Genomic DNA, 26,613 nt, shown 5'->3' with positions numbered 1-26,613 from the left:
GGCCTAATTCCGGAACTGCGGTTGACCTGCACTTACTGGGAAATCATTGTTCGCGGGTAATAATTGTAATCAGTGATCCCCATCACTAACGTTGTTCAGTGGGTTATCTGCACCTGTAAGCGACAAACGTTGGCCTTTTCAGTGTAGCGCACATGCAGCCACGGACATGTAAGGGCATGACACACCAGTTATTGGCCAATCTCATGTGCCAGAGCCTCACGTGTCCCTCTAGTAAGCCGGACTCGGACCGCGGGGCATGACGGAGTCTCGTTCGTTAACGGAATTAAGCTTGCAATGTGTGCATCTGTTCTGTAGCTGGCATGTTGAGGTTTCCCAGGTGGAGTCGAATTTAACCGTAGGCTCCACTCCTGGTGGTGCCCTTCTGGACATTCCTTTAAGGTTCAGCTTTGCAACCATACTGCCCACGTAAAACAAACACTTTGCCTTCATGAACGCTGTTTGGAGGGTCATGACTCGTGGGAATAACGCCGCCCAATCAGTTAACCTGCTAGAGAGATCCTTCGTTGCTCCCAAGCATGACATCACACTCCCTAGGAAGAAGGTAATGCCACTGTGGCGACCGTACTCCTGGGGGCGACACAAGTGCACTGATGCCCAGCCACTGCTCGATGAATCTGCTGGTACATTGACCCAGACCACTACATTCCCCTCGCACGCTACACGGCCTGAATCTGACCCTGATGAAACTCAGGTTACCCTTCCCATATACAGTTCCATCTTACACGGTGACAAAGAGGAAGCTGCAGATGAAAGTGCAGGTTCGGCCCACCCGCCATCAGACACACCACCGTACTATCAGGGGCCCTGTGCCAGTGCCGTCGCCAACGAGTGGGCCCCCCCTGCTTGCTCAGGATCACAGCACTTGCAAGGTTGAAATACTGTGCAGTGAGATGGAAGATGGGGAATACGAGGAGTCCAGACTAGTACAGGGATTCCCTAGCGAGGAGACTTATTTGATTGTTTTCAATGTTGGGACAGCAATTTTTGGGGAGCACTATACTCTGGAGAATGATAGATGGGGCCCACCATACACTGGAACATTCCAAAGGTGGACATCAGACACTGGAGCAGCATTTACAGGGCCCATTATACACTAGAGCATTAGAAATGGGGCCCATTATGTTTGGAGCATTATTTGGGCCCATAAGACAGTGGAGATTCATCCATGGGGACCAACATATACTGTAGCATTATGTGGCGCTCATCATATACTGTTTCAAACATTATATGGGACCAATGATTCTGTATGGAGAAATAGATGGGCCTTGTCATGAGATGTAAAAAGTGAAGTATTTTTCATTGTACTATACTGCTATTTCTCTGCCGTATCGGAGCATGGTGAGTTGTGGTATGTGTTAAAGGGGCGCTCTTTCGCCCAGGGCACATGAAAACCTGGAGCCAGCCCCCCCCCCACAACTTTAGCCAAATAACCCCCATTTTTCAGTGCGTAACTTGTATTATGAAGTTAATTAAGGTTGACAAGCTTAAGTAAGAAGAACTGATGCTTTTGGCATTCAAATGGGCACTGTTGGTGTGTTTCCTGTCCTCCTCTCACTGCCGACTTTTATTCCCCATTGACTTACATTGGGTTTCGTGTTTCGGGACGACCCCGACTTTCCCCTATAATCGGACGATCTTGCTCGACCCGACTTTTGGAAAAGTCGGGTTTCACGAAACGAAACTCGACCCTAAAAAACCAAAAGTTGCTCAACTCTATGCACCGTAATATGTTACGTCCATGTACCTCGATCGACCCGGAACAACCTGAACTTGCCCCTCCAATCTCTGAACCGTTGCCTGTGTTCTGGGACCAGGACAACGAAGAAGACTTTTCCCCAATAACCAGGGGCTCTCTACTCAATGACGAACCAACTGACACAATTAACCTGCCTGAAATCGCCACCGTCCACCACCCCAAAAGACTCCACCCCAGTCGAAGACGCTCTGAGCGGTCAACAGCCGGCAAACCCCCCGAATGATACGAACAAGACCAATTCATATGGCAACAAAAACTGGCACCTCCGCAGATCAACTCAAGTACACTGAAGCCCTCGCCCGAGGACTGGCGAGCTTACAGAGTGGGGGAATGTAGGGAGGAGGACCCCCATAGGTTGTCTGGACTGGAACCAAGGGAACCGCCATTTGGGTTCCTAGGGAAACAGTACCCGGGGAACAAAGGAGGAGAGCAGATGACTGAGCGTGACTGGGCAGCAAGGGGAGGGGCGAGTATAAAAGGAGCAGGGGACTCGCAGGGGAGACAGTTGGTGGCACGTCAGACACTGAACAAGAGGCTGTGGGACTGTGAGAGAGCTAGAGCGGCCAACGGTGACCAGAGGGGAGAACGGCAGCAGAGAGGAGATTCTCAGTGCCCGTCAGAGAGGAGGTACCTAACTTTCCGACCAAAGACTGTCACCCCCGCCAAGTCGGGGACACGACCTGCCCACGGTCGTCCGCAGCCGGTACCGCTGTGCTCCAGCCCGTTGCGGCCTGTCCGCTGTCTCCCGTGGCCGCCGCCGCTTCAATCCTGCCCGCAGTGGCGGCCTGCCCGCTACCGTCCCACTACAGTCCGCAGTTGCGGCCTGTGCATCACCGCCCAGGGCTGCCATTACCCCGCTACAGTTGGCAGTTGGGGCCTGCTCCTCGCCTATGGAGAGACTCTTTGCAAAGGCCCAGTCCGTGCGCGTGGCCTACCAACCACCACTCTTCCAGACTACGTCACTAACCTGCTTGGGTGGACTGGAGTCCCTGTGGACTCACTAACGAACGGGACCCTGCTGTGGCTACAGGGGGTTACCGCAACGAAAGACTCCCTTAGGGCCTGTTGTGCCCCAACTTCTCCTGGGTGCCCTGGGTGCTGGACACCTGAAGACTACGACAGTTCCTCAACAGCTGGGCCCAGCGGCTGCGACGTCAAAGCAGCCACATCAGCGACACCAAAGCAGCCACACCAACGACACCGAGGGACATCAAGAAGGATAAGTTGACTTTAGGAAATAAGGACACGTAGTTGGCCATTTCGTGGCCCCATAATAGCTGGCCTTGCTGAGTCAGTCACATTCTCGTTAAAGAAAAGTGTTGTTATTGTTGTTGAGTCCCTGCGAGGACAATTAGTGTTACCCCTTTTTGGTTGCTCAGTATAGCCCTTGCGGCTCCAGTTCATAAACGTTATTTTCCAAAAGAACACTCAGTCTCGTGTCTCGTCACTGCATCCTGTGAACCTGCTGTTACCTACAGATTCCTGTACTAAAAGCGGCCATATACACAAATTTCCAGCCAGGTGACTGTTTTGGAAGGTGAGGAGGAGAATGAGTAACAACAGTGTTCACAGCAGACTGGCACCTAAACCAGCTCAGGTTGCAGGACCCAGATGATACACCTCCCACCATGGACAGCTCGGCATTGCTTCTAAACAGCCTCACACACATGTGGCAATACATCCTGCTGTGCCTGCACAAGGACCGCTGAGTTGCCCGGATTGTTACAAGTGCTGATTAGAGTGGCCACCCTGCTGGATCCCTGCTACAAGCACAAGACAGCTGCAGAGTTAAATTCTTTTTTAGAAACACTACTCGTGTAGACACTGTGGTACGATAAAAGATTCTTTCAGCCCCAAATCGGGAAAAATAAGGCTGCAGAGTAGAAATTTTTTTAAGACACACTAGTCCCAAAAATACAGCTGCAGAAAGAAAACATTTTTAAGATACAATATTCACAAAAAGACAGCCGCAGAGTATTATTTTTTTTATAAGCCTCAACCTCAAACAGTCACACTCTAAACACTATGGTGAAAACCAAAGATCTGTCGAAGGACACTAGAAACAAAATTGTAGCCCTGCACCAGGCTGGGAAGACTGAATCTGCAATAAGCAAGCAGCTTGGTGAAGGGGAGCTGTGGGAGCAATTGTAAGAAAATGGAAGACATACAAGATCACTGATAATCTCCTTCGATCTGGGGCTCCATGCAAGATCTCACCCCGTGGGGTCAAAATGATCACAAGAATGGTGAGCAAAAATCCCAGAACCACACGGGGATACCCCCTGCTTAAGCCAGTACATGTCCAGGCCCGTCTAAAGTTTGCTAGAGAGCATTTGGATTATCCAGAAGATTATTGAGAGAATGTCATATGGTCTGATGAAACCAAAGTAGAACTGTTTGGTAGAAACAAAACTCGTCGTGTTTGGAGGAGACAGAATGCTGAGTTGCATCCAAATAACACCATACCTACTGTGAAGCATGGGGGCAGCAACATCATGCCTTGGGGCTGTTTCTCTGCAAAGGTACCAGGATGACTGATCCGTGTACATGAAAGAATGACTGGGGCCATGTATCGTGAGATTTTGAGTACAAACCTCCTTCAATCAGCAAAGGCATTGAAGATGAAGCGTGGATGGGTCATTCAGCATGAAAATGATCCCAAGCACACCACCAGGGCAATGAAGGAGTGGCTTCGTAAGAAGCTTATGAAGGTCCTGGAGTGGCCTAGCCAGTCTCCAGATCTCAACCCCATAGAAAACCTTTGGAGGGATTTGAAAGTTCGTGTTGCCCAGCGACAGGCCCAAACCATCACTGCTCTAGAGGAGATCTGCATGGAGGAATGGGCCAACACACCACCAACAGTGTGTGCCAACCTTGTGAAGACTTACAGAAAACCTCTGTCATTGCCAACAAAGGATATATAACAAAATATTGAGATTAACTTTTGTTAATGACCAAATACTTATTTTCCACCAGAATTTGCAAAATAAATGATTCCAAATCAGACAAGGTGATTTTCTGGATTTGTTTTCTCATGTTGACTCTCATAGTTGTGGTCTGCCTATGATGTCAATTACAGGCTTCTCTCATTTTTTTAAGTGGGAGAACTTGCACAATTGGTGGCTGACTAAATACTTTTTTCCCCACTGCAGAACCCGGTGGGACGTGGTGGGCTCCAAAGTCACCTGTAAAAGTTGTTCTCTTTGCTGAACCTTTGGGGATCTTTAGTCTGTCAAGGACTCAGAAAGTTGATTATCGTCCAGGTGAGTTCTTGGGAAAATATGTGTGGAATACAGCAAACACAGGTGTGTGTGTGAACACTGACTGACCGGACTGATAGGGCTCAGTGCGTTCTGGTAATTTGCCCAGATTTGGCACGGCATGCTGACATGTTTATTCAAAGGGGAAATGATCTATTTATTAAAAAATGGAACGGAAAGTACAGATAAATATTTGCTCAGCCGTACCTGGATTAATATCTCACTACTACAATCCAAGGCTGGAAATGTGAATTAACCTTTCTGTGACTAAGAAGTGGATACGATTTTATCCATTGTAGACAATGCTCTGGGAACTAAACCTGTTTGCTACAGTAGTTTGCTACAATGTATTAGTCTAAAGTCTGTGCGATTTAGCTCACAGAGCATTGTCTAGTTTAGATACAACTGTATCCATTTCGCAGCTGACAGCGCGACTAGTCTTGCTATAATGGGGTTGTCCTCTTTCAGAAAATACCAGTCCATGGGCACAAACAAAATGCAAACCCCACCTTACTCACCATTATTCCCCAGTTTAGCGCTGAATATCCTATACCGCTCCCCATATTTGTAATTGGTTTCAGTGCTGACGTCATGTCAGCAACACAGCAACCAATCAGTGAGCTCAGCGGCCCTGAGAAGGCATGTCGCTAGTGATGAGCGAACGTGCTCAGATAAGGTGTTACCTGAGCATGCTCGGGTGCTAACCGAGTGTCTTCGGCGTGCTCGAATAATATGTTCGAGTCCCCGCAGCTGCATGTCTTGCTGCTGTTTGACAGCAACAACACATGCCCAGGGATTCCCTGTTTGTTAGGCAATCCCTGCACGTGTTGATGTTGTTGAGCATCCGCCAGACATGCAGCCACAGGGAGTTGAACATATTTTTCGAGCACGCCGAAGACACTCGGTTAGCACACTCAATTGCTGCTCTAGCAAGAATACTTTCTCAAATACCGGTTACAAACACTTTTCACTGTCTGAACATGGGGGGAAGGAGAGCAGAGACGCTCACACAAGGAGAGTGCTTGTAAATAGTGTTTGAGAATGAATTGTTGCTAGAGCAGCAGTTCAAAGCAGCTTGTAAAAGAGCATGAATTCCGTAGTTAAAACCGCACTATTAGAATAGTGCTTTAGGTTATGTTCACAAGTTGCATTTTTGTTGCTGTTTTTCTGCAGCCAATGCTTGACCTCACACTTAGAGTGTCTTCAGACTTATGAGTCCTCCCAGTGTATGCACTGTGCACTACGGGGATTCCGTCAGTTGTCCACTTCTCCCTGGCTTCCACCCCCTCTACTATCTGTCCCTGGAAAAGGATTGTGTTTCACTCACATGTCATGTAGAAAATCCTTCATTGGCAGTCAGTAGCAGAGTGACGTCTGAAAAGCAGGATAATGCAACACGATCATACACCTTATGATAAACAGCGATGTGGGAATGAGGAAAACTGTGCGGCCCAACAGAATTGGCCAAGATTCTGAAAATTCATAACCTCTGTGTTATTACGCCGTCATCTGGAACACCTATAAACACAAATTACTACTTTTCTTTTTTATATGCTCTGAAAAACTCCTTTAGTTGAAATGTCGCAAGTCCTTCGACTACATTCTGTTGTTCCACAGCGACAAAGATAAAAACACCAAGTCGACCACATAAAATAGACGGTAAAAAAGGTGTCAATTAAAAAGAAATATTTGGCTCAAATTAAAAATGGCAAAAACACTAAAAAACAAAAGTTACAAATGCAATAATAGATCGAGCTCTTTGTCTTTGTAAGCAGGGATTGCTGACAGATGAAGCCGATGGTGCTCCCTCCACATGAACCCTCAGCCCCTATACAAAGGAATGGGTCAGGGACTAAGATAACAGGACCCCTAACGCAACCCACCTCGATGGGTTAGGTAACAAGTAGAGTTGAGCAAATTTTTTAATATTTGATTCGGATTACAATCGCCGGCAGATATTGTAATTGCCATATTCGTCGAACACAGCCGAACGCCATTGGAGTGAATGGGAGTGGAAATGAGCAGATATCTTCAGAAACAATCGTCAAACATACATTCGGCAAGAATATTGTACCAATATGGCACGAACATGGCAAATTCGGATTCGGCAATCGTTTCCGAATATATTTATCCAACTCTAGTAACCAGATCTGACGATCACTTCCACTAGAATTGTTACCAAAAAATGCCATCAAAAGTTAAAAAAAAAGTGGTGCACTTTAGAGGCGAGGCTCAACATTGAGTGTGTTTTCATAATTAGATATGGAATCATTCATTGTGGACCATTTACACGATGCCAGGAAAAAATAGCAATATTCATCCCTGACGTCCTATATTTTAAGTGTCAGACCCAAGGACTGTCAAGGAGACTAATATAATGGGGGCCATTTGGATTCTTAAAGTGTGCTGCATTTGATGGATACACCAATGGAAGCAAAACAGACCCCATTATAGCGGGAGACGTCTGATGGTTTAAATATACGCAATGCAACAAATACAGGTTGTTACAAATCTGCATCCAGGAATGGAGATACAACTGAAAGTTGGGCTGGGGTTGAACCTGGTGCCCCCCAAACTCACGGACCCCATAGCGGTCACATGGTCTGCTGCTATTAGCGGTATGCCAATGAATTAAAGTCAATGCTGTGCTGCTGAATTCTATATTCTACGTATTTCTAATATACTTTGTTTTACATTTCTCACCGATTTCAAAATCTGTGTTTGCTGTCAGTGAATGAGAACAATTATTCATGTTCAGAAGCAGAAATCCTGACCATCCCGCTCTCTGCTGAGAAGAGGAGCCAGTCTGCGGGCTGATTCGCTCACAGAGCATTGTGTTGAGTGAATACAAATGTATCCATGTTCTCAGCCAATAGAAAGTGATCAGGAAAGTGCGGAACAGTATAATGGTAGAATTGCTGAATTTCGTGCTCGCAGCAGATGTTTTATTCTGTTTCTTGTCTAACAAGGAGAGAAACAGACACATAGTCAAAAACCAAAGAATCTAGGAAAGGCATATTATCTAGGGTCTGGGATAATGGGGTGGAGGATCGTAGGGGCGCTGAGAACTCCCAGGTGCATGATTGCTTTCAGAAGTGAGAACTGAATACTCCAGGGAACCAACAAGTGTAAGACTAAGGAGCTTAGATGCCTCCTTTCATTTTCACTTCTTGTGTGGGCGCCCTATCCCCCTCATATCTAAGCCACAGCTGACGAAACTGAACCCTATTATCAGATTGGTGCTCATGTCTAAAACTTTTCCAGGTCTTCGTCCTTGAGCAGATCCCATTCTCCAGTTCAGGAGACTTTCCTAACAGTTACAGCTGGATTTAGTTAGAAGATAGAGAGACATTTCCAAACTTTGGTGGAGAATTGCTACTATGCTTCTCATACACCATACACATAGCAACCAGGGGGGTAGTTGTGGAAAGTTATTTAAAGGCACAGTACTTAGTCCACTGAGCACACGTTCAGTGAGCACCCCGGTCCCTTGCACATAGACAGATGGGTACAACACAGTTCTTTCCCCACAGATTACCTTCTCCTCTGGTCACAGCGGTCCAGACGAATAAGGGTCCGGAAGGCGGCCGCTATCCAACAGGGAAAATAACTTTTTATTGCACAGTGATGAGAAAGTAAGGCACGAGTAGAACACTGGTTTTCCTACTCTCTCCCTGTCACACTTTCCAACCACACCCACAGCAGTTGCAGCAGCCAAGGATTAGTGGAATTCCATACACCGGGGATAACCCCTTCAGAAGTGGGGGCCCTTTCAGAATCCTGCAGCCCGCATTGCAGTTCTTAGCCTTGTAGTCTTCGGGACCCCTCCTTGTCCATGAAGTTCTTGAGGTCCTTGAAGTCCTTGAAGTCCAGAGCAACAGACCTGTTCCGTCCGAGGAGTCTGGCAGTTCCCCGTCTGTGAAACACATCTTCCCTGTCTAACGTACTGGGCAGTTCTGAGGAGGCAGCATCTTCCTCTCTCTTTGTGGCTGCAGGTCCAGCCCCCTTACTGCTGCTGGCCCAGCCCCTATTTTAACCATTCTTGTCCCTGACACTATACATAGTCATTAAAAGGGAACATGCACAATACAAGGTATAACAATTAAAGCTCATACATTACATTACACATAAAACATACAGGTGCTTAACATATGTACATAAAGTGCTCGGGGGGGGGGGGTCACGGAAGGAGGAGAGGGTGCAACTGAGGGGACCTGCTACCTCCTTACATGTACACAGTGGCTGCACCAGCAGAATAGTGAGTGCAACTCTGGAGTATAATACAGGATATAACTTAGGATCAGTACAGTATCAGTAATGTACACAGTGACTGCACCAGCAGAACAGTGAGTGCAGCTCTGGAGTATAATACTGGATGTAACTCAGGAACAGTACAGCATCAGTAATGTAATGTATGTACACAGTGACTGCACCAGCAGAATTGTGAGTGCAGCTCTGGAGTATAATACAGAATGTAACTCAGGATCAGTACAGTATCAGTAATGTAATGTATGTACACAGTGACTGCACCAGCAGAATAGTGAGTGCAGCTCTGGGGTATAATACAGGATGTAACTCAGGATCAGTAATGTAATGTATGTACACAGTTATTGCACCAGCAGAATAGTGAGTGCAGCTCTGGGGTATAATACAGGATGTAACTCAGGATCAGTAATGTAATGTATGTACACAGTAACTGCACCAGCAGAATAGTGAGTGCAGCTCCAGGGTATAATACAGGATGTAACTCAGGATCAGTAATGTAATGTATGTACACAGTGACTGCACCAGCAGAATAGTGAGTTCAGCTCTGTTCAGCTGTTGCTCGCTGTGCTAATTGAGGGTGTGTTCGCTATTGATCCTGCTGTGTGCTCCTGAGCTCCAGAGATCCACCACCTCTCCACCCGGGGACCTTCTCTCTCTCTTACCCAAGGGGGAGTGGGTTTCCTGGGATGACTGAAGGAGCCAAGTCCCAGACCAGGCCGGTGGGGGGCAGAGGAAACCAGCAACCGGCCTGCACATCAGAGGACTTGGCGGTGAGACGCTCCACCAAAAGTCTCAGCAATGTGGCATCTACTCCTCCCAAATCTGCAGAGACCATGGAGGAGAAGCCTGCTAGAAGCGTGCAAGATGGTGGTGCTTCCGGAGGAAAGCTGAATGCTCACGGAGGTGAAGCCGACCTCACTGAAGAAGGTTGGGGGCTTTAGAGACCCCAGGGAGTCTGTGTCCACCTATGGCTCCCGAGTCATGACGCACCTCTGTGAGTATGAAGAGGCGAGCAAGACCATCAGGAGGCTTCGGGAGGAGCTGTGCTGCACAAGCGCCAAAGCTGCAGGTGCCTCCAAACCCAGGAAGACCCAACTCCAGGCGGAGGTAAAGAGACTTAAGCTTAAAATTAATGAGTTGGAGGTGAGAAAAGCTTTTATTAGAGAGAAAAGTGGACCATTTAAAGAAAAACTGCTCTATGAAGACAGATTCAGAGATATGGCTAACACCAGAGAGCAAAGGCAGATGAGAGCCAGGTGGATGATGATGAGGATGATGACCAGCAGAAAACCCCTTGTGGCAGCCTGTAAAGTCACCCGCAGGCCATGTGCAGGGAGCTCCCTACAGGACAAGCGACTCTGACATCTGTTCACAGTTCTGCTGGCTCTGAGGATGACAGTGACAACAGCGGCAAGGCAGGGGCTCTAATTGTGGATATTTAGCTCCTGGAGTCCCCAGTGTGCCTTCAGAACTTCCATCTTGGTGACGATTTACCAGAGAAAGCACCTGAGGGTCAGAAGAAAAAGGCAAAGAAGACCAAGCCAAAGCTGCAGGAAGTGGTAAGCTACGTGTATGCCCCCTCCCTGTACTCCCTGAGTCGTCTGCAGCTCGCTGTATAAGCCCCATTGCCCAGCCCAGCCCAGGTTCTGCTGTGGATCCGGTGCAAAGGCGCGGGGAGATTACAAAGCATGGTAGTGAGGCACAGAGCTCCATCTCTGCTTGTAATAGCAGGGACGTAGCAGGAGGTGCATCAGCTGAGAGGCTGGACAGTGAGGGCGGCCTTGCGACAGGCATACGGTCATGCCATGATACTGTGGCACGCTCCTCAGTGGGAGGGGGGAGCAGCCCACTGTCGGGGGAAGCCTCGGTAGTTTCAGTGCCCCTGAACGCTGTTGCCGCTGATCACTTAGTTGAGAAGCAGCGGCAGTGTGAGGTTTTCTGGAGCTGGGAGTTCCGGTCCTCCCAAAGTCCTATCTTGTGTTGGCACCACTGGTCAACAAGATCTTGATATAAAGGATCAGCGGTGCCTCACAGCCGCTGCGCCTGATACTGGGTCGCCCTCACACCCAGGGCTGTGGGGTACTCGGTTCCAGGCCAGTACCTCTTAGGGAAGTGTCACAGTAGCGGTGACCCGGTCCGTGGCCCTGGGCGCCCATTGTAAATGTTCAGTGTGAATGTGTAAGTCGTGACCCCACCTGTGGTGTTCGGCAATGTAGATGTTAAGCCGACGCAGACAGTTAAGCAGACAGTTCCTCTGGGACAGATGGTGTGGTGTAGCAGTGATGGTATAGCCCTCCACAGGCAGGGCTGTAGTCCCAGGGCAGAGTGGATGTAGCGACACTTAGATGGTGTAGTGTCGGGCGCAAGAGATGTAGCAGTGCTGGGCAGGTTGGCACAGGCATAAGTGGAGGCCACCAGGGAATGTAGTTCCAAAGCTTTACTCACAGTCTGTGGTGGCTCAAGAGCCCGCATCGGTGCCGTGTCCTCCGGATCAGGAGCCCAGCCAACCTCCAGGCAAGATGAAGCACACCTTTCCAACACTCCTCCAGCTTATGTGCCTCTTCTGAACATCTCCCTCTTAGCGCCTTTAAGTGAAGTACTCCTAGTACTGAGTTACACTTGAGTTCCTCCTGTCCGATGTTCCTATGAACTCTACTTGTAAGGCAGACAGCTGTAGCCTGCTTCGGGGACTCTCTGCTTCTAAGTCCCAGCTCTCTATCTTGTTGCTGTTGTGCCCCCAAGTCTTGTGTGGGAATAAAGTGAGGACAAACTTCTATTCCTCCGGTGTCTGTTGCGGGACCATAAGTATCCAAACTACCTCGGGGACCGGACCCCGGACTTGCGCCTAGAACTTGAGAGGGGTTCTCCTCTAACCCTCAATCCCCTGTTCTCTTTCTCTCCTCACGTTCCGTACTAATCCTTTCCTTCTTATGGAGAGTCAGGTTTTCTTTCAGTGTTCCTTTCCTGTGCCAGCGGACCCAGATCACTGAGGTCGGCTGCAGCACTTTCCCTCTTTCATCCCTCTCAGGGGATCTCCTTGCACAGGTCCGACCTCGTCAGACTCCTGTGACTAACTCCCTCCATATCCTATCCTCTTCCCGCTCTTTAGTGCAAACTAAACTCCACCCGCCTCCCAGCACGCTTCGTGTTCCAAGCAGGGAGCCACCAAAGGGTGCTTTGCTACACTACTGTGTTGTGTGGGATGCAGGTGTTGGAGCGTGGTCAGGGGTCTCCACCTTACCTGAATGGTGGGGTACCACACCTCAGGAGGAGGTGCAGTACCTCTATGGCGACTGGACCCTCAGGAGCGCCACAATACCAACAATAAAGCAGCGGAGAATATCAATTTATGATGCGGAGGGCACACATAAGAACAGGGGTAAGGTAGCCTCTAGTTCTGTGGAGGAGACTGAGCCCCTTGTGCCTGATGATGCTGAGGTCACCCCCTGTTGTCACTGGTCCAGCACGAGTGAATGTGGTGGGGAGTATGAATGTGGAAAATTTTTTGTCTAGTGGTGTAGTTGCTGGTTTGTGGAGAGTAAGGGTGTTATGAACGTGTTGGTGTTGATGTGGTCACTGGTCTGGTTGCCCCCCAGTGGTGGCACGGCCACCTCGTCTCCAGGCTCTGGGGACGGCATGTTGCAGCAGCATCTCCTGGGGGGCTCTAAAGAAGGGGCAGAGATCACTAATGATAGAGCGTCAAGAGGTTGATCTATCCTTCTGGATAGAGAGGCATGGCTTCGGGGCCTTCCGAGAGCAAAATGGGGGAAATACAGTGTGGTCCTTTCCGACAACTGGGACAGGTAGTGTGCATAGGAATGTGGTCCGTCTTCAGTGGAGGGGCAGTGATGTTTGTCCTCCAAGGTCTAAGGTTGTGGAGCTCCTGCTGAAGATGGGATTCAAGTCTATTGACATCTACACCTTGATACATCCCTATTCCACAACTGAGTTTGATGTCAGCTTTGTTCGGCCAGACGGGCTTGAGCTCTTCTGGTCGAATTATAAGTTGGCAAAAAATGAGCCCGACTGGCGAGACTTTGCCATCCAGGCGGTGTCTCGCCAAAATCAAGTCAAGAAAGTGACTGTGATGATTTGTAACAAGTCGCTTTCTTGTAATGACATCATGACGTGGCTTGGCCGATATGGAGAAGTGGTAGAGATGCCAAAGACAAAACGTTGACGAGTATGGTATCTGGTCAGGGGCCTGGACATTTATGGTAAAACTTAAGCGTTCAGGTAGTATGGTTGCCCACATTCCATCTGCCTTCCTGGGTAGGGATCATATCCAGGTCTTCTACCAGGGGCTACCAAAGCTCTGTCTGTGACCCCACACTCTTCAGTGAAAACTGCACTGTGCAGAAATGTGCATTGTGTGGGGATATCGGCCATCTTGCTGCATCTTGTGTGGAGATTAGGTGCCACCTTTGTGGTGCCTTAGGTGACTTGTCCTCACTCCTTCACTAATGCAGTCGTGACCCCGGTGGGAGAAAGCCGTGAGGCTGATTCTGGTAGGGAAGGAGCTAGCAGGGGTGAGGGAGCTGAGGGGGTCAAGGAGAAAAAGCAATAAAAAGACGCCTGCTCAGCTGAGGCGTCTAGACAGGCGCAGGCATGAGAGGGAGCTGGGCGAGCCCCGGGCTACTGAGGTGACTCCTGTCCTGGATGCCAGTCTTGCTGCTGAGGCCCTGAGGGATGATGAGGAGGTCAGGAGGATCCACAAGGAGGAAACTGCCACTGCCTCCGAATCCTCCCATTATGAAAGTATGGATGAGGATAATAGGCAGTGGATTGAGGACAAGCATAAAGAAGAGAAAGGAGGGAGATAAAACATCTTCTCCCGCTGTGACCAAGGTACCTAAGGAAGGAAAAAGTGACTCCCCTCTGGTTGGTCTTTCTAACCAGTTCCAAGCCCTTGAGAACATCTCTTCCTCTGAGGAGGAAGCTGAGGGTGAGGTTCCAGCTTCGGCAGGGCTTACAGGGGGTGCCGAGTCTCCTTTTTCTGAGAATGTAAGGTCCTTGGAGGGAGGGTCTGGCCCAGAGTCCGGAGACAAGGACAGCAAAAAGAAAAACACGTGGGAATGGACATCTCTGTGTCGTTAAAGAGGGGGGAAGGATTCCTCCTCTGAGGCAGAGGATAAGGGGAGTGGGAAGTAGAAAGCCATCTAGCTCAATCTCCAATGATGGCGGTACCCACTCCGTTGACGCTGGCGTCCATTAATGTCGCCAGCATAAAGTCAAATACAGCCAGATTTGCAGCCTTTGATTTTCTCAGCCGTGTTGAAGCTGACATTTTCTTTTTGCAAGAGACCAGACTGCCAAACATGACAGACGTGTTTAAAGCCAAGAGATAGTGGAGACTCGGGCCCTCCTATTGGTCTCGAGCCATACAGCTGAGTGGCGGTCCTTTTTACCGCACCAGTGGAATGCCAACGGGTTATTGAGTTAAAAATGGGGAGGTGCCTGATCTTAGATGTCCTCATGAAGAGACAAGAGCTCCGGCTTATTAACTATCTATGGTCCCTAATCTAAGTGGGACCGGAAGTGTCTCTTTATGAGGATCAAGCCCTACCTTTTTTACAAGTCGGCAGGTTGTCTTTGGAGGGGACTTCAATACTGTCACGAGGCCCCGAGATAGAGGAGGTTCCAGAGACAAGCTGACTTATGATAGTGTCACCCTTAATTGTATAGCTAGTGAGGCTCGCCTGGTGGATGTCCACATTCGACACACCCCAGGCTACGAGAGGTTCACCTATCATAGAGGTAACTGAAGGTCCAGAATAGATAGGTTTTATTTAAAGGAGGAACCTGTCTCTTCAGCAGTGTCTGTTGTTGAGGTGGAATTCTCCGACCACTGTTTAAATTTGTTTTCTCTGAATGTTACTGAGACCCTCCGGATGGGAAGAGGCTTTTGGAGACTCAATTCATCTCTCTTGGAAGAAGCGGACATAAGACAGTCCTTTGAGGATTGTCTTCAGAGTCAGGTACCCTTACTGGATCTTTGTAGTAGTAAGTCAGAGTGGTGGGAGATGTTCAAGAAAAGGGTGGCGAGATTCTTCCACCAGCTCTCGAGCCTCTGGAGTCTGAACAGGTACCGCCTGTATCAGGGTCTGAGGAGGAAACTCGAGCATCTTGTCTCAACTGGACGTAGCCGCGAGGAGATCTCCAGAGTGAAATCTTTGCTCATGAGGTGTCAGTACGATAGACACGCATCTTTGGTTTTTGAGAGGGATTACAGGAAGTACTGCTCACTAGAGTTGAGTGATACCGTCCGATACTTCAAAGTATCGTATCGGATGGTATCGGCCGATCTTTAAAAAAAGTATCGGTATCGCCGATTCCGATACCGGAAGTCCCATTCAAGTCTATGGGACTTCCGGTATCGGAATAAGAAAAACCCTTTCCTGCCCTTGTACAGCCTCTCTGGGGTCTGTACGGGCCTTTCGGGGGGCTGTGCCGGCCTGCCAGGGGGTCTGTGCAGGCTCCGGTGGTCTGTGCCGGCCTGCCGGTGGTCTGTGCAGGCTCCGGGGGGCTGTGCCGGCCTGCCGGGGGGCTGTGCCGGCCTGCCGGGGGGCTGTGCCGGCCTGCCGGGGGGCTGTGCAGGCTCCGGGGGGCTGTGCCGGCCTGCCGGGGGGCTGTGCCGGCCTGCCGGGGGGCTGTGCCGGCCTGCCGGTGGTCTGTGCAGGCTCCGGGGGTCTGTGCAGGCATCGTCCGATGGGACTACAAGTCCCATCGGGCGATGCCTGCTACCATGACAGTGATTGACACATTAGCCAATGATGGGACAGTAGTAGTCCCATCATCCGGCTAATGTGTTAAATGTAAAAAAAAAAAAAAAAAAAAAATTACATGCTACATACATACAACATGCATACTACATACATGCTACATTCATACTACATACTACATACATGCTACATTCATACTACATAAATACTACATGCAACATACATACTACATATATACTACATGCATGCTACATACATACTGCATGCTACATACATACCACATATATACTACATACATACTACATGCATGCTACATGCATGCTACATGCTACATACATAACACATATATACTACATGCATGCTACATACATACTACATGCTACATACTACATGCATGCTACATACATACTACATGCTACATACTACATATATACTACATGCATGCTACATACATACTACATGCTACATACATACTACATATATACTACATGCATGCTACATACATCCTACATGCTACATACTACATGCATGCTACATACATACTACATGCTACATACTACATATATACTACATGCATGCTACATACATACTACATGCTACATACATACTACATATATACTACATGCATGCTACATACATACTACATGCTACATACATACTACATATATACTACATGCATGCTACATACTACATGCTACATACATACTACATATATACTACATTCATACTACATACTACATATATACTACATACATACTACATACATACTACATGCATGCTACATACATACTACATGCATGCTACATACATACTACATACATACTACATGCATACCACATATATACTACATACATACAATACATTCATACAATACATACATAGACATACAGTACATATAACATAGAGTAACATACTTACCAATACTTGTCACATTGTTCCCCGAAGCCATTGTCTTTTCCGGGATAAATATTAACATAACAAACCACAAAAATACTCACCCACGATCCGAAGCAGTCCACGAGTGTGTCCCACGACGATCTTGGGTAGAGAACTGCAGCATCAGATGATGCTGCCGTTCTCTACGGGCTGCAGGAATCCAATGACGGAAGGTAGGTATCCTTCCGCACTGTATTCCTCCGCCACTTAAAAAAAAAAAAGTCCCTAGTCTCACTTTATGCCATTGCTGTGTGGGAAATTCCCACACAGCAATGGCATAAAGTGAGACTAGGGACTTTTTTTTTTTAAGTGGCGGAGGAATACAGTGCGGAAGGATACCTACCTTCCGTCATTGGATTCCTGCAGCCCGTAGAGAACGGCAGCATCATCTGATGCTGCAGTTCTCTACCCAAGATCGTCGTGGGACACACTCGTGGACTGCTTCGGATCGTGGGTGAGTATTTTTGTGGTTTGTTATGTTAATATTTATCCCGGAAAAGACAATGGCTTCGGGGAACAATGTGACAAGTATTGGTAAGTATGTTACTCTATGTTATATGTACTGTATGTCTATGTATGTATTGTATGAATGTATTGTATGTATGTAGTATATATGTGGTATGTATGTAGCATGTAGTATGTATGTGGTATGTATGTAGCATGCATGTAGTATGTATGTAGCATGCATGTAGTATGTATGTAGCATGCATGTAGTATGTATGTAGTATGTATGTAGTATGTATGTAGTATGTATGTAGCATGCAGTATGTATGTAGCATGTATGTAGTATGTATGTAGTATATATGTAGTATGTATGTAGCATGTAGTATGTATGTAGCATGCATGTAGTATATATGTAGTATGTATGTAGCATGCATGTAGTATGTATGTAGTATATATGTAGTATGTATGTAGCATGCATGTAGTATGTATGTAGTATGTATGTAGTATGTATGTAGTATATATGTAGTATGTATGTAGCATGCATGTAGTATGTATGTAGTATGTATGTAGCATGCAGTATGTATGTAGCATGTATGTAGTATGTATGTAGCATGCATGTAGTATGTATGTAGCATGCATGTAGTATGTATGTAGTATTTTTTTTTTTTTTTTTTTTTTTTTTAACATTTAACACATTAGCCGGATGATGGGACTACTACTGTCCCATCATTGGCTAATGTGTCAATCACTGTCATGGTAGCAGGCATCGCCCGATGGGACTTGTAGTCCCATCGGACGATGCTTGCACAGACCCCCGGACATCAGCACAGCCCCCCGGCAGGCCGGCACAGCCCCCCGGCAGGCCGGTACAGACCCCCACAGGGTGCACAGACCACCGGCAGGCCGGCACAGCCCCCCGGCAGGCCGGTACAGACCCCGGGCAGTCCACACAGCCCCCCGGCAGGCCGGCACAGCCCCCCGGCAGGCCGGCAGAGACCCCCGGAAGGCCCGAAATGACGGCGCATCATGATGCGCACACACCGCGCATCATGATGACGTCAGGCCGTCAATCAACTGAACTTCCGATTCCGATGCCGAATTCCGATATTGAAAAAATATCGGAAGTCGGTATCGGAATTCCGATACAGCAAGTATCGGCCGATACCCGATACTTGCGGTATCGGAATGCTCAACACTACTGCTCACCTGACCTTTACAGAAACTGCAAGATGTCAGTGAATAGTAAAGTGTTACAGGACTGGTCAACACTACGGGGTCCCTGAGGCGATCCAGATCAGGGATCCTGGAGGTTGTCAAATCCTTGTACTCGTACCTCTTGGGGAAGAGGGATCTTGATTGAGATGTGATGTCGGCTTTCCTGGCTGAAGCCATTCCTGAACCAGGGGTAGACCCCTCTCTTGACGTTTTGACAGACATTATCAGGGAAGAGGAAGTTAAGTTGGCAATTGAAGGGTTGCCCAAAAAAAAAATCACCCGGTCCAGATGGCTTAACATCTGACTTCTATAAGACCTTTAAGGACGCTTTGGTTCCCCTCTTGACTGAGGTATTCAATGAGTGTCTTTACTCGGGCACTCTGCCAAAGTCAATGCGGAGGTCTGCCCTGATCATCTTGTCAAAGGGTAAGGACCTATCATGCATTAAGAATTGGCGTCCCATAGCGCTTCTCCACGCAGACAAGAAGGTTCTGGCAAAGGCGCTGTTTAATCAGCTGGTGAAATTTGCACCCCGACTCCTTTCAGAGGCCCAGCATTGCTCTGTTCCAAGGCGCAGTACATTTAGTGCTGTGCTCGGTGTCCGGGAGGCAGTGGAGCAGGGTAGTGCTGGTCACTGGAAGGGGTACATGCTGTCACTGGACCAGGCAAAAGCGTTTGATCAGGTTAATCATGAGTACCTCTGGTCTGTTCTTCTGAGATATGGCCTGCCGTGGGGATTGGCAGCTCTTTTGAGGTTGGATCTGGTGTTCGCCAGGGTTGTCCCTTGAGCCCGCTGTTGTACATGTTTGCAATTGACCCACTTCTTAGGAGAGTGGAGCGTGGACCGTTGGCCGGGATCGGCATGGACCGGGCAGCACCAGAAGCCACTCTGAGGGTGGTGGCGTATGCCGATGATGTCACTGTTTTTGTTTCCTCTCACGAGGAGGCAGGGTGGCTGATGTCAGAGGTAGATCGCTACTCGGAGGCATCCGGGTCCAAGATCAACCAGGATAAGTGTGAGTCACTGGCTGGAAGGAGGAGATCCTGGTTTTGATCTCCTGGACACCCTTCCAGGACCCAAAGTCTCTGCAAAAGTCCTTGGCATCAAATTTGGCCAGGGGGATTAACCCAAACAAAATTGGGACAGCAGGCTAGAGATTGCCACTCAGAAGGTGAACGAATGGAAGGGTTGGTCTGTGACCCTCAGGGAAAGGGTAAACCTGATCAAAACTTACCTGCTCCCTTTACTGATTTATCTGGGCAGTGTGTGCATCTTGTCGGAGTCTCTCTGGACTCGGGTCTACAGTTTGTTCTTCCAACTGTTATGGGGGAATAGACTGAACCTGGTCAAGAGGGAGGTTACTTACCATACCAGGAGACTAGGAGGGTTGGGTATGGTCAATCCTGTGGTATTCCTTGTGGATACCTTCATTAAGATCAATATTGCAAACCTTTGGAAAGAGAGGGCTCCTCCGTGGGTAATGGGAGACAGAAGGGCAAGTGAAGGATCTTCGCACACCGCATGGACATCTTCCGGCTTACGCTACCTTGGTTCTAAAGTTAATTCGCCGATAGGGTCTGGGAATGTGGGAGATCAGGACTCTGCCAAGGAAACTCCTTGACAATAGAGTTCTGTTGACCCATTTCCAGAGGCCTCTGGTGCTCAGGGATTGCCCAATTCGGGATCTTGGGGTGGGTTTGCATCTTTTGAATTCTAGCAGGATCCCCTCGAAGTTCTGGGACTTGGCTTGGCGCTGCGTCCATGGGAAACTGTGTGTGAGGGACAATCTGAAGTGTAGGAGCTCTAAGGACAACTGTCCTTGGAACATTGTGGTACCGTGCTGGAAAGCATGGACCATTTCCTGCTTTATTGTCCCTTCAACACGGAGGTGTACAACAGGGTGGGTGCCTCCATTGGCTGGTCTCGGCTGGCCGGTCTCTCCTATGCGGAATGGGCCTATGCAGCATTCGGAGACCTTGGTGGTTGGGACCACTGCACCTTATTTCTAGTTAGTTCAGTGGTTAGGTATCACATGTGGAGCGCACGGTGCTTAGTATCGACGCAACGGAAAATCCTCCCAGTGGACGATATGTTTAGGACCATACTCGGTGACCTGGTGAAGGTGCGCTCTCTGGAGTATGAGAGACTGGGCACAAGTAGGGCCGCTCTCATCTGGAGGGGCTTTTCTTTTAGTGTGCCCTAATCTGGTCATCTCCTTTCCTGGTGGTGGGCTGCTGCTGACACTGTAGATTTTTGTTTTGTGATCGGTATACAGTGATGTAGGGTTGCAGGCGCCGAACTTGGGCTTTGTGATTTGTGGGAGTTGTAGTGTTTGTTTTTGTATATATTGTATATAGGGATATAGATTTGGGTGTAGGTGTTAGGTTGGGTGGTGGGAAAAAGGGGGAGGTGGGTTTATCTTGTGGGACTATGGGACACTGGGGTGTTTGGGGAAAACACTGGCACTGCCTGATCTGGCCTATGGACGTTGGACATAGACTAAGGCATGAGACGCAGGACCAGCTCTCAGGTCAGTGCGGGTGTTGGGAATGGTGGGTTTCAGTGTGAGGTGTTTAGTTTTGTCTTGTATATATTTGTTGTATAGTTTGGCTATTTTATATATATATATATATTAAAAAAAATGTTTATGTATATATTTATGTCGGCCTTTGTTTGTTTTATTGTTTGTTAATAGTTTGTTTGGTGACCGGACCAGAAGGTGTAAGTTATTATTAGTTGTTCTTATTCTGTATATATGTTTAATATGTGTGACAGGAAAGAATGAGAGTCTGGACCAGTGTTCAGTATACGGATTATTTTTGGCTGATATTCTTGTTATGTTTCTGTTATTATTATTGTTATGTTTTTCATTTTTATAATAAAAGATCTACAGGATGCAACTCAGTATCAGTAATGTATGTACACAGTGACTGCACCAGCAGAATAGTGAGTGCAGCTCTGGGGTATAATACAGGATGGATCTCAGGATCAGTAATGTATGTACACAGTGACTGCACCAGCAGAATAGTGAGTGCAGCTCTGGGGTATAATACAGGATCGATCTCAGGATCAGTAATGTATGTACCCAGTGACTGCGCCAGCAGAACAGTGAGTGCAGCTCTGGGGTATAATACAGGATGTAACTCAGGATCAGTAATGTAATGTATGTACACAGTGACTGCACCAGCAGAATAGTGAGTGCAGCTCTGGAGTATAATACAGGATGTAACTCGGGATCAGTATAGGATCAGTAATGTAATGTATGTACACAGTGACTGCACCAGCAGATTAGTGAGTGCAGCTCTGGAGTATAATACAGGAGGTAACTCAGGATCAGTAATGTAATGTATGTACACAGTGACTGCACCAGCAAAATAGTGAGTGCAGCTCTGGAGTATAATACAGGATGTAACTCAGGATCAGTAATGTAATGTATGTACACAGTGACTGCACCAGCTGAATAGTGAGTGCAGCTCTGGAGTATAATACAGGAGGTAACTCAGGATCAGTAATGTAATGTATGTACACAGTGACTGCACCAGCTGAATAGTGAGTGCAGCTATGGAGTATAATACAGGATGTAAGGCTGGTTTCACACTTGCGTTTTTTTCGCGGTATTTTAGCGCTAAAAAACGCATGCGTTTTTTTCCTATACTTTGCATGGGATGCGCTTATGTGCGCATACACATGCGCTTGTATGCGCTTTTCCGCGCATGCGTTTTTTTGCGGTATGCGCTCGGGCGCACAAAATGCATCCTGTTGCATTTTTTGGGCGTCCGACTTGCCTCAAAAAAACGCATGCGCACGCAATGCGTTTTTTTACAGCAAGACACCCATTATAAGTCTATGGGTGCGCATATGTGCGCATTGGCATGCTTATGTATGCGTTTTTTTGCGCATGCGTTTTTTTTTTTTACCATTAGTTGGACAATGGAATTTAGGGGTTTGGGTTAGAGTTAGGGTTAGTTAAGGGGGTTTAGGTCTAGGGTTAGGGTTAGCTAGGGTTTAGGGTTAGGGTTAGTATGGTTTGGTTAAGGGTTAGGGTTAGGGTCAGGGTTAGGGTTAGTATGGTTTGGTTAAGGGTTAGGGTTAGGGTCAGGGTTAGGGTTAGGGTCAGGGTTAGGGTTAGGGTCAGGGTTAGGGTCAGGGTTAGGGTTAGGGTCAGGGTTAGGGTTAGGGTCAGGGTTAGGGTTAGGGTTAGGGTTAGTAAAGTCATGGTTTGGGTTAGTGTGAGGGGCCACCTAATGTTGGAAAAAAACGCAAACGCAGTAAAAACGCACTAAAAACGCATACAAACGCATAAAAACGCTGCGTTTTTTTCATGCATGCTCATAAAAATGCTTGAAAAAAACGCAGCATTTGTATGCGTTTGTATGCGTTTTTTCAATGCATTTTTTTGCGGGAAAAACGCGCTGCAAAAAAAAGCAAGTGTGAAATTAGCCTAACTCAGGATCAGTAATGTAATGTATGTACACAGTGACTGCACCAGCAGAATAGTGAGTGCAGCTCTGGAGTATATACAGGATGTAACTCAGGATCAGTAATGTAATGTATGTACACAGTGACTGCACCAGCAGAATAGTGAGTGCAGCTCTGGGGTATAATACAGGATGTAACTCAGGATCAGTAATGTAATGTATGTACACAGTGACTGCACCAGCAGAATAGTGAGTGCAGCTCTGGAGTATAATACAGGATGTAACTCGGGGTCAGTACAGGATCAGTAATTTATGTACACAGTGACTGCACCAGCAGAATAGTGAGTGCAGCTCTGGAGAATAATACAGGAGGTAACTCAGGATCAGTAATGTACTGTATGTACACAGTGACTGTACAAGCAGAATAGTGAGTACAGCTCTGGGGTATAATACAGGATGTAACTCAGGATCAGTAATGTAATGTATGTACACAGTGACTGCACCAGCAGAATAGTGAGTGCAGCTCTGGGGTATAATACAGGATGTAACTCAGGATCAGTAATGTAATGTATGTACACAGTGACTGCACCAACAGAGTAGTGAGTGCAGCTCTGGAGTATAATACAGGAGGTAACTCAGGATCAGTAATGTAGTTTATATTTGAACATGTAATAAATATTTGTATAATGATTTTCTATGTTTTTTTAGGCTCCTTGTATAATATTCATGGAAATATCCAATTTTTGGAATAACTTTGCCATGTTATACATTGTGTCCACAGTCAGTAAATACCAATATGAAGCCTTGTGTCTACAGTTTAGGGCTAACACTCCCTGTTTTATCTTTTACATTTGTGGTCAAGGTTTTTTTTTTAATGTAAAGAGGTAATAAAATCATAAAATTAGTGCATGGACCCCTCTGGCTCCGCTTATGTCCTGCGGGGAGAGAAGATCCGCCGTACTGAAATACATCATGCATGAATGAAAGGGAAAGATGGGTGACCGTCAAGATATTAAAATATAACTTTTATTAGTAACCGCCTAAAAATAGTGCCCTTTGTTTCATACGGTTTCCCTTAGTATTAAGAGAGACCCTCAAAAACAAAAAAAAAACAATCATTCCTTCTGCTATGCGGGCGGACTTATATGAGACAACACATTAAGTGGAGGGCTTTAAATTATTAGTGGAGATTTTTGACAATACATCTTCCCGAAATTCGACAAACTTTATAAATGTAGCCAATCTGTCCAATAAGTTTTCAAAAATTTAGTTTTGTTTTTGGAAAGTGCCTAAAACTTTTCTAAAAAAAACACTGTCTAATTTTCTAGAACATGTGACTTTATTTCCTCGGAGAACACGGATCTCCAGGTGACCATCTTGGAAATACGACTCTTTAAAGTTTCTGTACAACTGAGAAGCAACATAATAATACAAATAATAATATTAATAACAATAAAAAAACAAAAAAAAACAAAACAAAAATAGATACTCTTTCCATTATCAGTGCATCGTTTTATACAATTGAAGACATATAAAATTATTTCTCCCTTCCCCGGCGTTGGTTAATGATGGCTTGTTTTCTCTGTTCTTAGGTTCTTTGTCACAGTTCGATGTTTATAGTCCTCTCCGGAACCAAAGTCCACTGACTCGTGATGGTTGGAGAACTCTTGAGGTAATGGAAACTCTTCAGTAGAGGAATGGGATCGATGGCCAAAAACTTTGTCTTGAAGTTCCGCGATGTCGTTCCGGATGTCGGCCATCATTAGTAATAAGAAGTCAAAGGAACCTGGGGGGCCCTGAGGGCGCAGAGGATGGTAAACAGAAACATAAAATATAATGTAAAAAAAACAAAAATGTAAAAATAATAAATACAACTCATCCTCAAACATCCTGATAGATACAACTCACCATCCGAAATCCACAGCAATTTAAAGAAATTCTCTCACTTGTCTTTAACGTGTATTTTATTTTCGTCCGAATCCCGACGTTCTCCTGAATCCGGGGATGTTTTTCTTTTGTTCCTGCGCCTCTCCGTCCCTGAGATGTGACCCACTCTTCACTGTATATAAATCTAGTTTTTTGTTAGCCAACTGGGTGTGGTCATCAAAAAGACACCCACACCCATTTGGACAAGAAGACTAGTTTTATATACAGGGAAGAGTGGGCCATGGCTCAAGAACGGAGAGGCGCAGGAACAAAAGAAAAACACTGCCGGATTCAAGAGAACAGCGGCATTTACACCAGGGTAAAAAAAAAATACCATAGTTATGGCAAGATCTACAGAATAATAGATATAGCAGAGGTAAACTTGCATTTAGGGTTAAATACTTTGGGAGCAGGATCCGAAACCTTCTATCAAACATAAAGCTTTTATTTTCCAATTGTTTGGATTTAGATATGACAAACTCCGCGTTGCACTTACCGGAAGTCCTCTTGGTCCTGGAGCTCCTCGGTCACCCTGGAAAAGGAACACATGGCGAGGTGAGGACCCAAGGACAAACACCTGTAAATATGATTCCCAGTGTCGCCCTCTATGGGCAGATTTTAGTCCAAAATGATTGTCTGCTACTGACCTTCAGTCCATCCTTTCCTGATGCCCCTGGAGGACCCTACAAATAACCGGATTACTATAGAGTTATTGTGTATATACTGTATATTACAGACAGAAACACACAAAAGGTATGGACTGACAGATATCAGAATATTACTGAAGATAGATAAATCAATCTATAAGAGAAACAGATAATAGAATCATAGAATCGTAGAGTTGGAAGGGACCTCCTGGGCCAACTGATCCAACCCCCTGCTCAAAGCAGGATTCGCTAAATCATCCCAGAGAGATGTCTGTCCAGCCTCTTTGAAGACTTCCATTGAAGGAGAACTCACCACTTCTCGTGGCAGCCTGTTCCACTCATTGATCACTCTAACTGTCAAAAAGTTTTTTCTAGTATCTAATCTGTGTCTCCTCCCATTCAGTTTCATCCCATTGCTTCTAGTCTTTCCTTGTGCAAATGAGAATAAAGTTGATCCTTCTACAATGTGACAGCCCTTTAGATATTTGTAGACAGCTATTAAGTCTCCTCTCAGTCTTCTCTTTTGCAAGCTAAACATTCCCAAATCCTGCAACCTTTCCTCATAAGACAGGGTTTGCAGACCGGTCACCATTCTGGTCGCTCTTTTCTGAACTTGCTCCAGTTTGTTGATGTCTTTTTTAAAATGTGGTGCCCAAAACTGGACACAGTATTCCAGATGAGGTCTCACCAAAGAGGAGTAGAGGGATAGAGAATAGATAGATAATAGGTAATACAGAGATAATAGATAGATGATAGACAGATAGATAGATAATAGATAATAGAGAGACAATAGATAGATGATAGACAGATAGATAGATAGATAGATACAGTAGATAGATAGATAATAGATAGATAATGTATAGATAGATATTAGATAGATAATAGATAGATAGATAGATAGATAGATAGATAGATAGATAATAGGTAATACAGAGATAATAGATAGATGATAGACAGATAGATAGATAGATACAGTAGATAGATAGATAATAGATAGATAA

General features: G+C 46.5%; 1 protein-coding gene across 1 annotated transcript in view; it reads right to left on the bottom strand.

Moving 5' to 3' along the window:
• Positions 1 to 24,043: 24,043 nt before the first annotated feature.
• CCBE1 (collagen and calcium binding EGF domains 1) overlaps positions 24,044 to 26,613 on the bottom strand; it is a 381,954-nt gene continuing 379,384 nt past the window's right edge. The window contains exons 9-11 of the mRNA XM_073584790.1: positions 25,613 to 25,648; positions 25,462 to 25,497; positions 24,044 to 24,835 (exon numbers count right to left, since the gene is read on the bottom strand). Coding sequence (XP_073440891.1) covers positions 24,602 to 24,835; positions 25,462 to 25,497; positions 25,613 to 25,648 — 306 coding nt within the window. The 3' untranslated portion in view covers positions 24,044 to 24,601. The remainder of the gene's footprint in view (positions 24,836 to 25,461; positions 25,498 to 25,612; positions 25,649 to 26,613) is intronic.

The sequence above is a fragment of the Dendrobates tinctorius genome, unplaced genomic scaffold (assembly GCF_039654945.1).
Source record: "Dendrobates tinctorius isolate UK_male_01 unplaced genomic scaffold, ASM3965494v1 ptg000085l, whole genome shotgun sequence".
NCBI classification, from domain to species: domain Eukaryota; kingdom Metazoa; phylum Chordata; class Amphibia; order Anura; family Dendrobatidae; genus Dendrobates; species Dendrobates tinctorius.
The sequence above is the reverse complement of the archived record's forward strand: the minus strand, read 5'-3'. Positions and strand labels throughout refer to the sequence as shown.